At 38.8% G+C, this 15,211-nt stretch overlaps 1 protein-coding gene across 1 annotated transcript; it reads right to left on the minus strand.

The window, feature by feature from the left end:
* Positions 1-3,849: 3,849 nt before the first annotated feature.
* On the minus strand, positions 3,850-5,552 carry LOC121368423 (somatostatin receptor type 4-like). Its single transcript, XM_041493157.1, has one exon. It carries the CDS (start codon positions 5,206-5,208, stop codon positions 4,036-4,038), a length of 1,173 nt encoding a protein of 390 aa, XP_041349091.1. The 5' UTR covers positions 5,209-5,552; the 3' UTR covers positions 3,850-4,035.
* Positions 5,553-15,211: the final 9,659 nt, after the last annotated feature.

Raw genomic sequence — 15,211 nt, forward strand, 5'->3', positions numbered from 1 at the left:
CTGCCAGAAAGGAGGTCTCCACTTAGATCCACAGTTGGTTTTAGACAGAGTTCCAATTCCAGTTGAGGAGGAAATTATTAAATTGGTGTGTGTGTGTGTGGGGGGGGGGGGGGGGGGGGGTATATTTGTTAGAAAGCTATCATTTGTGCCCCATCTTAAATATGTTAAATAGAAGGGCTTAAAAGCTATCAATATTTTAAAAGTTATTGGTAATACGGAATGGGGAGCAGACCGCAAAGTTATGCTCCGTGTTTATCGATCTCTTGTGAGGTCAAAACTTGACTATGGATGCATTGTGTATGGGTCAGCACGCAAGTCTTGCTTGCATATGCTAGATCATATACACAACCGGTGACTTGGGCTTTGTCTTGGTGCATTTAGAACATCACCTGTAGAGAGCCTGTACATTGATGCACACGAACCTTGTTTGGGTGCTAGACGTGCAGGGCTTTCTCTGCAGTATGCCACCAAATTTAAATCATTACCAAAACATCCAACACATGATTCGGTGTTTGATAACAAATATATGAATTTGTTTGATGCAAGGCCAAATGCTATTCGTACATTTGGTCTTCGCATTCAGCACTTCTTCTTCTTCTTTTTTTATCGCTTTTCAACATTGATTTATCAGACACTTTGGAAACTCCTTCATATTTTATTTTACCATCTTGGTGTATTACACCACCTAAAATTGTGTTTGATCTTGCGCATCTGAAGAAAGATCGTACAGATGCTGTTGTATATAAGCAATTTTTCATGGACATTCAAGACAAGTACCGTGATTACATTCATGTTTATACAGATGGATCACGGGATGGGAATTCTGTGGCTTGTGCTACAGTTTTTTTTATATCACACTATCCTTTCCATGAGACTGCCTGACTCGGCATCGATCTTTAGTGCTGAAGTTTGGGCAGTCATTAAAGCCTTAGAAGAAATCAAGGATTCGATTGCATGCAAATTTATTATTTTTACCGACTCACTTTCGTGTCTCCAAGCTTTACGCATTATGAAGCTGTACCATCCCTTAATTGGAATGATGATACGAAAGTGTGTCTTTTTATCCATTGCCAATAATCATATTGTACTTTGTTGGGTGCCCAGCCATGTTGGCATCAAGGGTAATGAAAAGGCAGATTCAGCTGCAAAGTCTGCTTTGGATTTGCCTCATGCCAGGGTTGGTATACCTTATACTGATTTTTAAACATAATACCAACCAATTGATATTTTTTACTTGGCAACATGATTGGGACGGTGCGGTTGCGAACAAGCTTCATGCTATCAAACCAGTCTGGGAGAGTGGCAGTCCTCTTATACAGTGCAGGAAGGATGAAATAGTCTTGTGTCGTGCTCGCATCGGTCATACTTACTTGACCCATTTATTTATTTTGAAGAAGGATCCTCCACCTTAGTGTGAGCACTGTCAGTGTACTCTGACGGTACGCCACATTTTGGTGGAGTGTCCTCATCTCAAAGTAACTCGAACAGATATATTTGGACAAACAAATGTGATGGAATCATTTCGATTCCATCCAGAATTTGTATTACAATGTTTACGCGATACTGACTTTTACTCTAAATTTTAATATTACCTATCTGTGATATTTGTATTTTTGCACAGTTCTTTACACTGTTTTTAATTGACTATTGAATTTTCATATTGGTTGATCATCACTTTAGATTTGCCTTTACCATAGTTTGACACCCAATAGCCGATGTATTTTTCGTACTAGGGTGTCGTTAAACATTCATTCATTCATCCATTCATTCATTCATTTATCATTAGTGACATGACGCCACTGCCGTTCTGCTAGATAACGAGTCTACCGCTGCCAAATATAGTGGCATTCAGCCCACATTACTGACATAGAATATCCCCCTTGTGTCTTGTGATATCATAATTTATCAACACGAGTTGATAAAAGTATGAAATCCGAGGCTTGCCAAGCATTTCTAAAATACTTTTTATTAACGAGTATCCTCTATATATCTTTTTTCTTTATGTACTCACACATGAACACAAACAGAAAAAGAAAGAAATGTTTTATTTAACGGCGCACTCAACGCATTTTATTTACTGTTATATAGCGTCAGACATATGTTTAAGGACCACACCGATATTGAGAGGAAAAAAGAAAGAAAGAAATGTTTTATTTAACAACGCACTCAACGCATTTTATTTACGGTTATATAGCGTCAGACATATGGTTAAGGACCATACCGATATTGAGAGGAAAAAAGAAAGAAAGAAATGTTTTATTTAACGACGCACTCAACGCATTTTATTTACGGTTATATAGCGTCAGACATATGGTTAATGACCACACAGATATTCAGAGGAAATCCGCTGTCGCCACTTCATCTTTCCGATTAGCAGCAAGGGATCTTTTATATTCATCATCTCACAGACAAGGTAGTACATACCACGGTCGTTGATATACCAGTTGTGGTGCACTGGCTGAAACGAGAAATAGCCCAATGGGCCCACCGACGGGGATCGATCCCACACTGACCGTACATCGAGCGAGCGCTGTACCACTGGGCACATGAAAACAAGCACCAAACCCAACGCATTGACATCGATTCCATCACCTAAACTGGAAGAACAATAATTATTACAGGTAACATTTTCTCCTATGATCGATTATTGATTTTTAAAATCGATTATCACAACGATTAAGCCAAACAGAGAAATTTTCGATTATAATCGATGAAGGGAACATCACTATTCTACGCTAAACGATAAACCGAACGACCACTTATAGTAAGTCCTATCATTCTATAAAAAAAATGCTTTTCTTCTTTTTAAACTTTGGTTTCACGTAAGAAGAAAAGTAAGTGTTTTGGAAATAACGAAGAAATACAATTTTGTGCGCAATTTACAAAACAGTCTGCTCGGAAGTAGATAACTGGTAGTAAATTCCATCGTACGAAAAACGGCGTTCCCCGTGGGACGGACTGTAGGTAACCAGTCAAAACGGTTTGCTAACGTTTAGTGAAAAACATCTCGCTGAACTAGACCTGCGAACTAATGTTTGTTTCCTATACTCAAGCCACCGGCCTCGGGGGCGTCGTGGTTAGGCCATTGGTCCACAGGCTGATAGGTAATGGGTTCGGATCGCAGTCGAGCCATGGAATTTTTAATCCAGATACCGACTCCAAACCCTGAGTGATGCTCCGCAAGGCTCACTGGGTAGGTGTAAACCACATGCATCGACCAGTATTCCATGACTGGTTCAACAAAGGCCATGGTTTGTGCTATCCTGCCTGTGGGAAGCGCAAATAAAAAATCCCTTGCTGCTAATCGGAAAGAGTAGCCCATGTAGTGGCGACAGCGGCTTTCCTCTAAAAATCTGTGTGGTCCTTAACCATATGTCTGACGCCATATAACCGTAAATAAAATGTGTTGAGTGCGTCGTTAAATAAAACATTTCTTTCTATACTGAAGCCAAAGTACCATCTCATACCACACTCTCCGTTTATTATGATTACTTCATAATTACAAGGGGCGATATTTAGCTCAGTCGGTGGAGTTCTTGCTTGAGGTGCTGGCGTCGCAGGATCGAACCACCTCGGTGGATCCATTCAACTGATTGGGCTTTTTCTCGTTCCAACCAGTGCACTACAATTGGTCAAATGCCGTGGTATGTGCTTTCCTGTCTGTGGGAAAGTGCATAAAAAAGATCCCTTGCTGCATTAGGAATAATGTAGCGGGTTTCCTATAATTAATCAATGTGCTCTAGATGGTGTCATTAAACAAAACAAACGTTTTAATCATTTCAAATAAAATAACATCAAAATACTCAGAAATACAAATAATGACAAGTTTTCATATTTTGATTTAATTTTTCCTTAAAATAAATATTGAGTCATTTGTAAATAGATCTAGATTGATCGCTTAATGTTGTAATAATACACAAATTAACATGTCATAAAATGCACGTGTGATCAAAGCACACAGCACACACAGCACACACAAATCACAAACAATCAACATGTTAATGTAGTACGCGCGAAACAATAAGGTTGTTGGGGCTACAGTGAAGCGCTCTGCACCTCTCCCACAGACGACAACTCTATGTGGTTGACACTCTCTCGGTTGTCTGTCACTTTTTCCCAAATCGTCTCGTTAGAGTAGAGTATCGTGACGCCATTCTTCTTCTCCAGCTGATTTTCCTGAATAATATTCTTCAAGTGCCGGTGTATTTTTCGTTTCGCTTTGTACGAAAGGCACGATTTTAGATACGTCGAACAGAAGATGTGACGGAATGTGATGCCAAAACACAGATATATGAAACAGTTGAGCGAGAAGTTGGCGTAGTAAAAGAGTTCGAAGACGCGCTGTAGTCTGAACTCGTCTATTTTTAGACCGTCTGCTTTGAGGAAGAACATGATGATGAGTCTTATCCTGATGGCATGACTCGGCGTGTGCAGTAATATGAACACACTGGACACGGCAAACAGCATCTTCGTGACGCGGCTGTGGGGACTGTCGCACAGAAACACCATGGCGTCATGGCGTCCGAGCCGGCGGAGTCGCTTCCGCTTCTTGTAACACTCATAAATATTCATGATGATGGCGACGAGCAGCGTGATGATGACTAAGGACGGCAGAACGAGGGTCACGGCCGTGTCCATGTACGTTAACCCTTTGTTGATCGCCACGTATTCCTTGAGCATTACGCATTTGGCTGTTCCGTTCATCTGAATACTCCCCGCAGTCCACAGTGGGAAGTTGTAGATTACCACGGAGACAAGGCACATGGCTAGAATCACTCCGCGGGCGATGTCCGGCTTGCACAACTGCGGCACGCGCGTGAAGTGCGCGATTCGAATGTAGTTCTCCAGCGTTATGAACACAATGCACCACACGGAGAGAAACCCGCAGATGTACGTGATGAAGATGACCATCTGACAGACGCCGTGAAGGTTGAACAGATGCACGTCAACGCGGGCCAGCCAAACAACGAACAGCGCCACAAGGAACACCGTGTCCGCGATGCACTTAGCGGCCAGGTATACACAGCACGACTTGTCACGCAGCACTTTCCCCAGGAGAACGATGATGGAGAGCAGGTTTCCGAAAGTCCCGATCAAGCAGACGATCGGGATGATCGCTTTCTGAAACGACATGATGCAGATGTAGAGGTAGTCATCCTTCAGTAGGTCCAGGAATTTGTATTTATCTATAGACGAATTGGAATCCATTGTGGCCTGCTGAAGAGAAAAAAAAAGAGAAAAAAACACTAAAAAAATAAATAAAAATGTGTCTTATACCATTCAGGACATTACGTGTCCCGTTAGGTTGTCATAAAGTTCACGTATAACATATGATGTATTAAACTTCGTCGAATCTTCACATCCAATAGCCGACGGTTAATGTGCTCTAGTTGTGTCGTTAAACAAAACAAACTTTCATCGAATCTCCGCTATTGTTTTTTTTTCCATTCTTACAATAGTTGTAAAGAACTGTTATAGCAATTTCTTTACCTGGTGTTATCAAGCAAATGTAAACAGATGCCCTTTCTCGGTTTTGAGATACAAACACGTCGATAGAGTAGAACTATTATTTTCTCAATATGTGATTCGTGTCACGGGGAAATCCAACAGAACAGCACTAGACCGCGGACAATGGCAATGTGGGCGTTCTCGCCATATTACGGGTTGCGTAAGGCGACCGCTTCTTCGTATTGATTGGTCGCGGCACGTATACTTATTGTTCCAACCTTGGAGGCAGTGTACGGCCTTTTTCTTGCTCTTACTCCGCATACGAGAATAAAGATCCCCCAGAGGACGAATCTCTGCCAGGAATCGATCGTGAACTGTGATTGGTTCCAATTTATTCTATGCAAACATTAACGGCCATGAAAGCGTGGATTTTGTTCTGATGCCAGTAAACATAATACACAGGTGACTACGTTCCCGCGATGTTGTCGCATTAATGGCTATTACTGGAATGCCTGCGATATATTTCACATCGTTTTTTGTCATTTCCATCCTACGCCGATTTTCGTGTTAAATATATTCAAAGCTTAATATTTGAATACACTATTTACATTCTAATTACATTATTTACTTATTATACATATTATTAAGCAGCTACGCAATTTAACAAGACGACTAATCGTAGAGAAGCGGCTAATTTGTAATCTGACTCCACTGTTAATATAATATACCGACATATATCAAATATTTTGTTCTTATAAATCATATTTAGACAATATTTCTGTTGAAAAATATAGAACTGCTTTAACAAGACTGCGCATTGCTGCTCATAGATTATTAATTGAAACGGGAAGATGGGCAAAACCTAACCCAATTGCACTGGAAAATCGTAAATGTGCTACTTGTAATTTTAATAGAAGATGAATTATTCCATTTTATACCATTTGTCCTATGTACAAATCTATCAGAAATTACATACCGGAATATTACAAAAATAACCCTAGTATGTTCAAATTGATAGAACTGTTAAATAACAACAATGAAAGAATAGTAAGACGGTTAGCTTTGTATTGTTTTAAAGCCTTTGAAAAACGAAACATAATTTTGTACAATCAATTTCCCCCTTAAGTTCAAAGTTTGTTTTATATATTTTATATATATATATATATATATATATATATATATATATATATATATATATATTATAAACACTGTGTTAATACTCATGCGCACCATGCCACTAATGTAACCAATTATGTTTCAATGCGATTGTACGTTATGCATGTTGTATACTAACATTATATCTCTGTATGCATGTATGTCTATATTATGTATTCAGTGGCCATTAGGCCTAATGCGAATAAAGTTATTATATAATAACCCCCCCTCTCTCTCTCTCTCTCTCTCTCTCTCTCTCTCTCTCTCTCTCTCTCTCTCTCTCTCTCTTACAAATAACTGTCCATGCTAAGTATGTCCAACTAAGATATGCAGGTACTGATATACCTTTATTACTACTTTCAATTACACACGTCGCCATTGTAATATTAAAATATTGAAAGCTGGGCTGTATGTGCCTGTAGGCAACTATATTTGAAACATTAGATGAATTAATACATGTATGGATGGACGAATGAATGAATGAATGAATAAACGAATATGCTAGTATGGAAAATGAATGACTGGATGAATGAATCAATGCAAAAATAAATGAATTAATGAACGAACGAACGAACGAATGAATGAATGGTGATGCTAGTATGGTAATTGATAACAGTACAGTTATACACAATAATACGAGTAATAATTTTAACATGCTCATATACCACTAGAGTTTTGAGCATGTCCGTCCCGGGGCCTGTCTCTGGATAGCCAGGTGCTTGTCCCGGGACAGAAAAAACAATTAAGCGGACAGTTTTGAAATTTACATCCAAAAATTAAATAGTGGGCCTTTAAAATTTTGTTGCGCATCTCTAATTAATATAATTAATAAAGAAAATTCTACTCATTAAATTTGGTCGCTAGATTAGATCGGGTGGTCAAAAAGAAATTGGATAAGATCGGTGGCCTGACTAGGGGTGGAGGGGGGGGGGGGGGGGGGGTAGTCACAATAATGAATCTAGTAGGCCTATTTAGTTTTCAAAATCGTTCAGGTCAATATCAAAAGAGCAAAACAAGGTACAGAAATCATTGTCTGGTAATTATCGGTGTTCAATCGATTGTCACTCCTAACAGTGGGCCATGATCGCTCCATTGATCGCCGCATACCGCTAATGGCGACTTTGTTATCCAGCCCACCTAACCGTACAGCACTAGCCTAGCCTCAGGTATACGGGCAATGATCTTAACTCGCCCTCAGGCACACTAACCTTATAATGCTCTCAAGCGCAATTCCCATGGCGCTACACAACATTTGGCCTTCTAACACTACTGAGGTAATCGGATCTAAGGACGCTATCTGATATCGAGGGATATCACACCAGAACAAGCCATAACTGTAATCAGTTAAAGTTTTGTTTTAACTACACCACTAGAGGACATTGGTTTATTAATCATCGGCTAATGAAAGAAAAAAGGTTTGTTTTGTTTAACGACACCACTAGAGCACATTGGCTTATTAATCATCGGCTAATGAAAGAAAAAAGGTTTGTTTTGTTTAACTACACCACTAGAGGACATTGGCTTATTAATCATCGGCTAATGAAAGAAAAAAGTTTTTTTTTTTTTAACGACACCACTAGAGCACATTGGTTAATTAATCATCGGCTAATGAAAGAAAAAATGTTTGTTTTGTTTAACGACACCACTAGAGCACATTGGTTTATTAATCATCGGCTAATGAAAGAAAAAAAGGTTTGTTTTGTTTAACGACACCACTAGAGGACATTGGCTTATTAATCATCGGCTAATGAAAGAAAAAAGTTTTTTGTTTGTTTTAACGACACCACTAGAGCACATTGGTTAATTAATCATCGGCTAATGAAAGAAAAAAGGTTTGTTTTGTTTAACGACACCACTAGAGGACATTGGTTTATTAATCATCGGCTAATGAAAGAAAAAAGGTTTGTTTTGTTTAACGACACCACTAGAGCACATTGGCTTATTAATCATCGGCTAATGAAAGAAAAAAGGTTTGTTTTGTTTAACTACACCACTAGAGGACATTGGCTTATTAATCATCGGCTAATGAAAGAAAAAAGTTTTTTTTTTTTTTAACGACACCACTAGAGCACATTGGTTAATTAATCATCGGCTAATGAAAGAAAAAAGGTTTGTTTTGTTTAACGACACCACTAGAGCACATTGGTTTATTAATCATCGGCTAATGAAAGAAAAAAGGTTTGTTTTGTTTAACGACACCACTAGAGGACATTGGCTTATTAATCATCGGCTAATGAAAGAAAAAAGTTTTTTGTTTGTTTTAACGACACCACTAGAGCACATTGGTTAATTAATCATCGGCTAATGAAAGAAAAAAGGTTTGTTTTGTTTAACGACACCACTAGAGCACATTGGTTTATTAATCATCGGCCAATGAAAGAAAAAAGGTTTGTTTTGTTTAACTACACCACTAGAGGACATTGGCTTATTAATCATCGGCTAATGAAAGAAAAATGTTTTTTTTTTGTTTTAACGACACCACTAGAGCACATTGGTTAATTAATCATCGGCTAATGAAAGAAAAAAGGTTTGTTTTGTTTAACGACACCACTAGAGCACATTGGTTTATTAATCATCGGCTAATGAAAGAAAAAAGGTTTGTTTGTTTAACGACACCACTAGAGCACATTGGTTTATTAATCATCGGCTAATGAAAGAAAAAAGGTTTGTTTTGTTTAACGACACCACTAGAACACATTGGTTTATTAATCATCGGCTAATGAAAGAAAAAAGGTTTGTTTTGTTTAACTACACCACTAGAGGACATTGGCTTATTAATCATAGGCTAATGAAAGAAAAAAGTTTTTTTTTGTTTTAACGACACCACTAGAGCACATTGGTTAATTAATCATCGGCTAATGAAAGAAAAAAGGTTTGTTTTGTTTAACGACACCACTAGAGCACACTGGTTTATTAATCATCGGCTAATGAAAGAAAAAAGTTTTGTTTTGTTTTAACGACACCACTAGAGCACATTGGTTAATTAATCATCGGCTAATGAAAGAAAAAAGGTTTGTTTTGTTTAACGACACCACTAGAGCACACTGGTTTATTAATCATCGGCTAATGAAAGAAAAAAGTTTTGTTTTGTTTTAACGACACCACTAGAGCACATTGGTTTATTAATCATCGGCTAATGAAAGAAAAAAGGTTTGTTTTGTTTAACGACACCACTAGAGGACATTGGCTTATTAATCATCGGCTAATGAAAGAAAAAAGTTTTTTGTTTGTTTTAACGACACCACTAGAGCACATTGGTTAATTAATCATCGGCTAATGAAAGAAAAAAGGTTTGTTTTGTTTAACGACACCACTAGAGCACATTGGTTTATTAATCATCGGCTAATGAAAGAAAAAAGGTTTGTTTTGTTTAACTACACCACTAGAGGACATTGGCTTATTAATCATCGGCTAATGAAAGAAAAATGTGTTTTTTTGTTTTAACGACACCACTAGAGCACATTGGTTAATTAATCATCGGCTAATGAAAGAAAAAAAGGTTTGTTTTGTTTAACGACACCACTAGAGCACATTGGTTTATTAATCATCGGCTAATGAAAGAAAAAAGGTTTGTTTGTTTAACGACACCACTAGAGCACATTGGTTTATTAATCATCGGCTAATGAAAGAAAAAAGGTTTGTTTTGTTTAACGACACCACTAGAGCACATTGGTTTATTAATCATCGGCTAATGAAAGAAAAAAGGTTTGTTTTGTTTAACTACACCACTAGAGGACATTGGCTTATTAATCATAGGCTAATGAAAGAAAAAAGTTTTTGTTTTGTTTTAACGACACCACTAGAGCACATTGGTTAATTAATCATCGGCTAATGAAAGAAAAAAGGTTTGTTTTGTTTAACGACACCACTAGAGCACACTGGTTTATTAATCATCAGCTAATGAGAGAAACAAGGTTTGTTTTGTTTAACGACACCACTAGAGCACATTGGTTTATTAATCATCGGCTAATGAAAGAAAAAAGGTTTGTTTTGTTTTAACTACACCACTAGAGTATATTGTTTTATTAATTAACAAAACAAATAAACAAAAAAGACAAATAAATACGTAAATAAATAAATAAATAAATAAAAGAGAACATAAAAACCCAAAACCAACCAAACATCTCCACAAATAATAACCGGCCTCGGTGGCGTCATGGCAGGCCATCGGTCTACAGGCTGGTAGGTACTGGTTTCGGATCCCAGTCGAGGCATGGGATTTTTAATCCAGATACCGACTCCAAACCCTGAGTGAGTGCTCCGCAAGGCTCAATGGGTAGTGGTAAACCACTTGCACCGACCAGTGATCCCTAACTGGTTCAACAAAGGCCATGGTTTGTGCTATCCTGCCTGTGGGAAGCGCAAATAAAAGATCCCTTGCTGCCTATCGGAAGAGTAGCCCATGTAGTGGCGACAGCGGGTTTCCTCGCAAAACCTGTGTGGTCCTGAACCATATGTCTGACGCCATATAACCGTAAATAAAATGTGTTGAGTGCGTCGTTAAATAAAACACTTCTTTCTTTCTCCACAAATAAAAGAACAGTAAAAATGGAACACTTAAAATATTCGGAAAAAAATCCGAAAAGAAAGGCGTTTTTTTTTTCTTCTAAAGATAGAGCATTGTATAAACCACATTAATTTTTAGTAGACTACTCCCAGATTAGCTAATTTTTTTTAAAAAATTACACCCCTCCCCCGAAAAAAGAAGAAGAAAAAAAAGACCCCCCCCCAAAAACCCCACAACAACAACAACAAAAAAACCCCACAAACACCAAAAACCAAACAACAACAACAACCCCAACAAACAATTTCTTGTCAACCGTCGATCTTAGCATATACTCTTAGGTTAAGTCTACGCTAGATCATTTAATTTACAATTATTTCCATGCGTATATCTAATTAAGGTTCAAGCACGCTGTCCTGGACAGGCACACATCAGCTATCTGGATTATATGTTAACTCCGTGTGTTTAAACGTAAACACGCTTTAGGTGAGAGCCAGTAGTGGGAGGCGAACCCAGTACCTAGCAGCCTGACGTCCGATGGCGTAACCACTACACCAGCTTGTTGTGCTACTATTGTCGCAAATACCTATTATGGAGATCGTAAATATATCCCCTTCCAGAAGGAGAAGAAGAAGGAAATGGTTTATTTAACGACGCCATCAACATATTTTATTTACTGTTATATAGCGTCGGACATATGGTTAAGGACCACACAGATATCGAGGAAGGAAACCCGTTGTCGCCACTTCATGGGCTACTCTTTTCGATTAGCAGCAAGGGATCTTTTATATGCACCATCCCATAGACAGGATAACACATACCACGGTCTTTGATGTACCAGTCGTGGTGCACTGGCTGGAGCGAGAAATAGCCCAATGGGCCCACCGACGGGGATCGATCCCCATACAGTTCCAGTGAAAATGGTTTTGTCAATAATTCCGGTATGGCTTGACGTAAAACGAAAAATAGACCTGTTTTACAAATAGCAAAACATGTTCAATGTTTCTGTAGGGGAAATGTAAAATTACAAAATTATACGTAAAAATAGCACATATTTTATTTTGTTACATCACTGGTCACTCAAAACTGGGGAAATAGTTTCTACATTTTCTCACGGAGAAATAGTGTAACGTACAATATTATTGGACGATTTGACGATTACAAGCCAATGATCTTGTCGGTGGTACTAATTATGACATCATCACGATTTGGCAAATACACAAAATGACGCCATGTAGTTCAAAGTTTGCGTTCCTGACTGTGTTTTCAAAGATACATTTATAGGAAAATGTCATTGTAATGCAATTAATTATAAATTGTTTTTAGCCGAATAAAGAGCACTTTTGTTTATGAAAATTATCTTTGATTAAAATACAAAATTATGGCAATACTCAGAACAGTGTGTAAAGTTGTTTACATCATTTCTATAAAAGTACGTGCATGTGTGTCGAAAATAAATGTTTTTCGAGAAAACATTGCTGGGGTAATAAATAGAATAACAAACTCGGTACCAGTAAACTAATTTTCATTTGTCATTCGCTAAACTCGTGTCAACTGAAACCGATTTCACTCGGTGCATAAATTTGATAACTGGTAACTCGTTAATTATCCTCTATATATGGTAAACAAGTTCCCTTTTCTGTTTACGTCATACACTAGCCCGAGTACTCTGACCGCAAGAAGGGGCAGGACCTAGCCCAGTGGTACAGCACTCGCTTGATGCGCGGTCGGTCTGGGATCGATCCCCTTCGGTTGGCCCATTTGGGCTATTTCTCGTTCCAGCCAATGCACCACGGCTGGTATATCAAAGGCTGTGGTGTGTGCTATCCTGTAACCTTTTTTAAACACTACTCCACCCGTCTCGTTCTGTAGTTTCTGGCTCTCAGGGCGTGCTTGAACATTAAATTGATATAAGCACGTCAGTTCCTGACATATGACCTGACAGTAATTTGCGGGAATGCGTACACGTACCAGCCATAACGCTGATATGACCGTAAAATCAACTGTAGAGTCTAGAGCACATCTCAATAGGGTGTATACAGCCAAATCAAATCCCATAGACGACAATAGTAACACATGTGGCTAAAACACCTACCTGCACTGTATCTATCGACATATACATCTCGGATATACATATTACCATCCTTCACCCATAAAGTGAATCAGAAAAAATGGGGGCCAAGCTGCTCATTTCAGAGATAACGGGTAGCTTCTATGTTGAGTACATTTGTTTACAGGTGCCCATACATGTTTCAAGCACAAGCCTATTTGACAGAGTGGTACTAGATGAAATAAAATCGCGTACATTTTGTTTTGCCTAGATGAAATGTTTTTTTGTTTTTTTTTACAACCAACACATTCACATTTATCACCAATAACAGGACTTGTGGTGTTAACATCTCTGAAAAGTCCGGTGCACCTCGAACTGTGACCCAGCCAGAAGTTATTTGGTTTAGTACTACCAGTAGGGCTAAATCATTGATGCTGGTTAAGGATTGACCGTGACCAACTTTCTTTCCCTATAATTCAATTAATTTGCGTCATTTAACAAAATTACATGCTTGGATATTGTTTTAGCCTTTAATACGATTTAAGTATTATTTGTGGGATCTTTAGTGACGGCCTTGATAAGACGGTCCAAGATGGTAGGACTGCAATGTCTCTTTGAAGATAGTTATTAAATTATTGAGACCATCATTTGGTTAGCGATGTTACGCTAATCTCAGACTACCAACTGCCACAACAAAGTTGGCCAACTTTCTACTGTCCAGTTGCTAGTCTGGGCGCTCTTACAACTCGATTATCGTCGTATAACACATTAGTTGTTAATCTGAGCGCCCCCGTTCGGGAGTAGGCGGAATTACAACACAATCGTCGAATTGGCTAACTTCGTCGTAACAGTTGACAGTCTGAACCTAGCATTAGTTTCACTCGTCTTCAGCTAATGCTAGGACAACACTGTCAACTGGTACGAAGAAGCTGGCCAACTAGACGGTTGGGTTTAATTTCCCCGACTCCCAACTTAGACGGGTGCGCTCAAATTAACAACTAATCGGTCGTAGGCGTTGTATACGACGAAAAGTTTTAAGAATGCTCAGACTAGAAATTATTTGAAGACAAAATCCAGTTGTGCTTCTTAGAAATATTAAGACGACCATAAACACATTGAATTTACAGACACTGGTATTCTAAACAAGAAAATATATTTAATATGTAAGATTAATCGTAGACATATTTTATTAGTCGGAAACATCTTACAACGCAGTAAACTCAGAAATGTCCCTTTAAATGTACGTTGTTCGTCCTACACGTATAAATAAAGATTAAACTGCACAGGGTTTGTGCCCCACACTAGAAGTTGTGTCCATACCCACTTGACAAATCGTGAAGATTAAAATCTGTTTTGTGCCCCCACACTAGAAGTTGTGTCCATACCCACTTGACAAATCGTGAAGATTAAAATCTGTTTTGTGCCCGATACTACAAGTTGTGTCCATACCCACTTCATAAATCGTGAAAATTAAAATCTGTTTTGTGCCCGATACTACAAGAGGGACGAACACCTCCCCCCTCCCCCCCCCCCCCCTCCAAAGCAAATGGTCCGCTTTCAGAACTAAAACATAGAGGTTTATACATATGAATTTCTGGTGGTGCAAAAACGAAATAGAAAAAGGTCCACTTGGATCATATTCGGACCCCCCACCCCACCCCCCACCCCAGGTCCAGATCACGCTACGCCCCTGATACCCACTTGACAAATCGTTCCTACGGCGCTACGGATATTCGCCACCGTCAGTATGCCTTCCGTCGTCATTTAGAACGTTAACATCGAGGTGACGATAACACGAGAGGATTGGTCAGAAGGACACTGACGTAGATCCAAGATACAGTCAGTTGCGTCAGCGATCGCGGTCGCTCGCTAGACCGGTTTTAGCGTATAACGTTATAAAAATCTAATGTGATAGAAGACGATAGTACCAGCTAAACTGCCACTGTGTTTTCACCAAACTCGAAGATGTGTCTGGTGATGGCGGAAGGAATTAATCGGGCAAAATTCTGATCTGTTGCGCCGAACTGTTGTACCGTGTTTCTAGTGTGTAAACA

This window comes from Gigantopelta aegis, chromosome 1 (genome assembly GCF_016097555.1).
Source record: "Gigantopelta aegis isolate Gae_Host chromosome 1, Gae_host_genome, whole genome shotgun sequence".
Taxonomy (NCBI): Eukaryota; Metazoa; Mollusca; class Gastropoda; order Neomphalida; family Peltospiridae; genus Gigantopelta; species Gigantopelta aegis.

What these genes read in the sequence shown, in the direction of transcription:
- LOC121368423 (XM_041493157.1), bottom strand. Translation starts at nt 5,208, where the DNA reads ATGGATTCCAATTCGTCTATAGATAAATACAAATTCCTGGACCTACTG.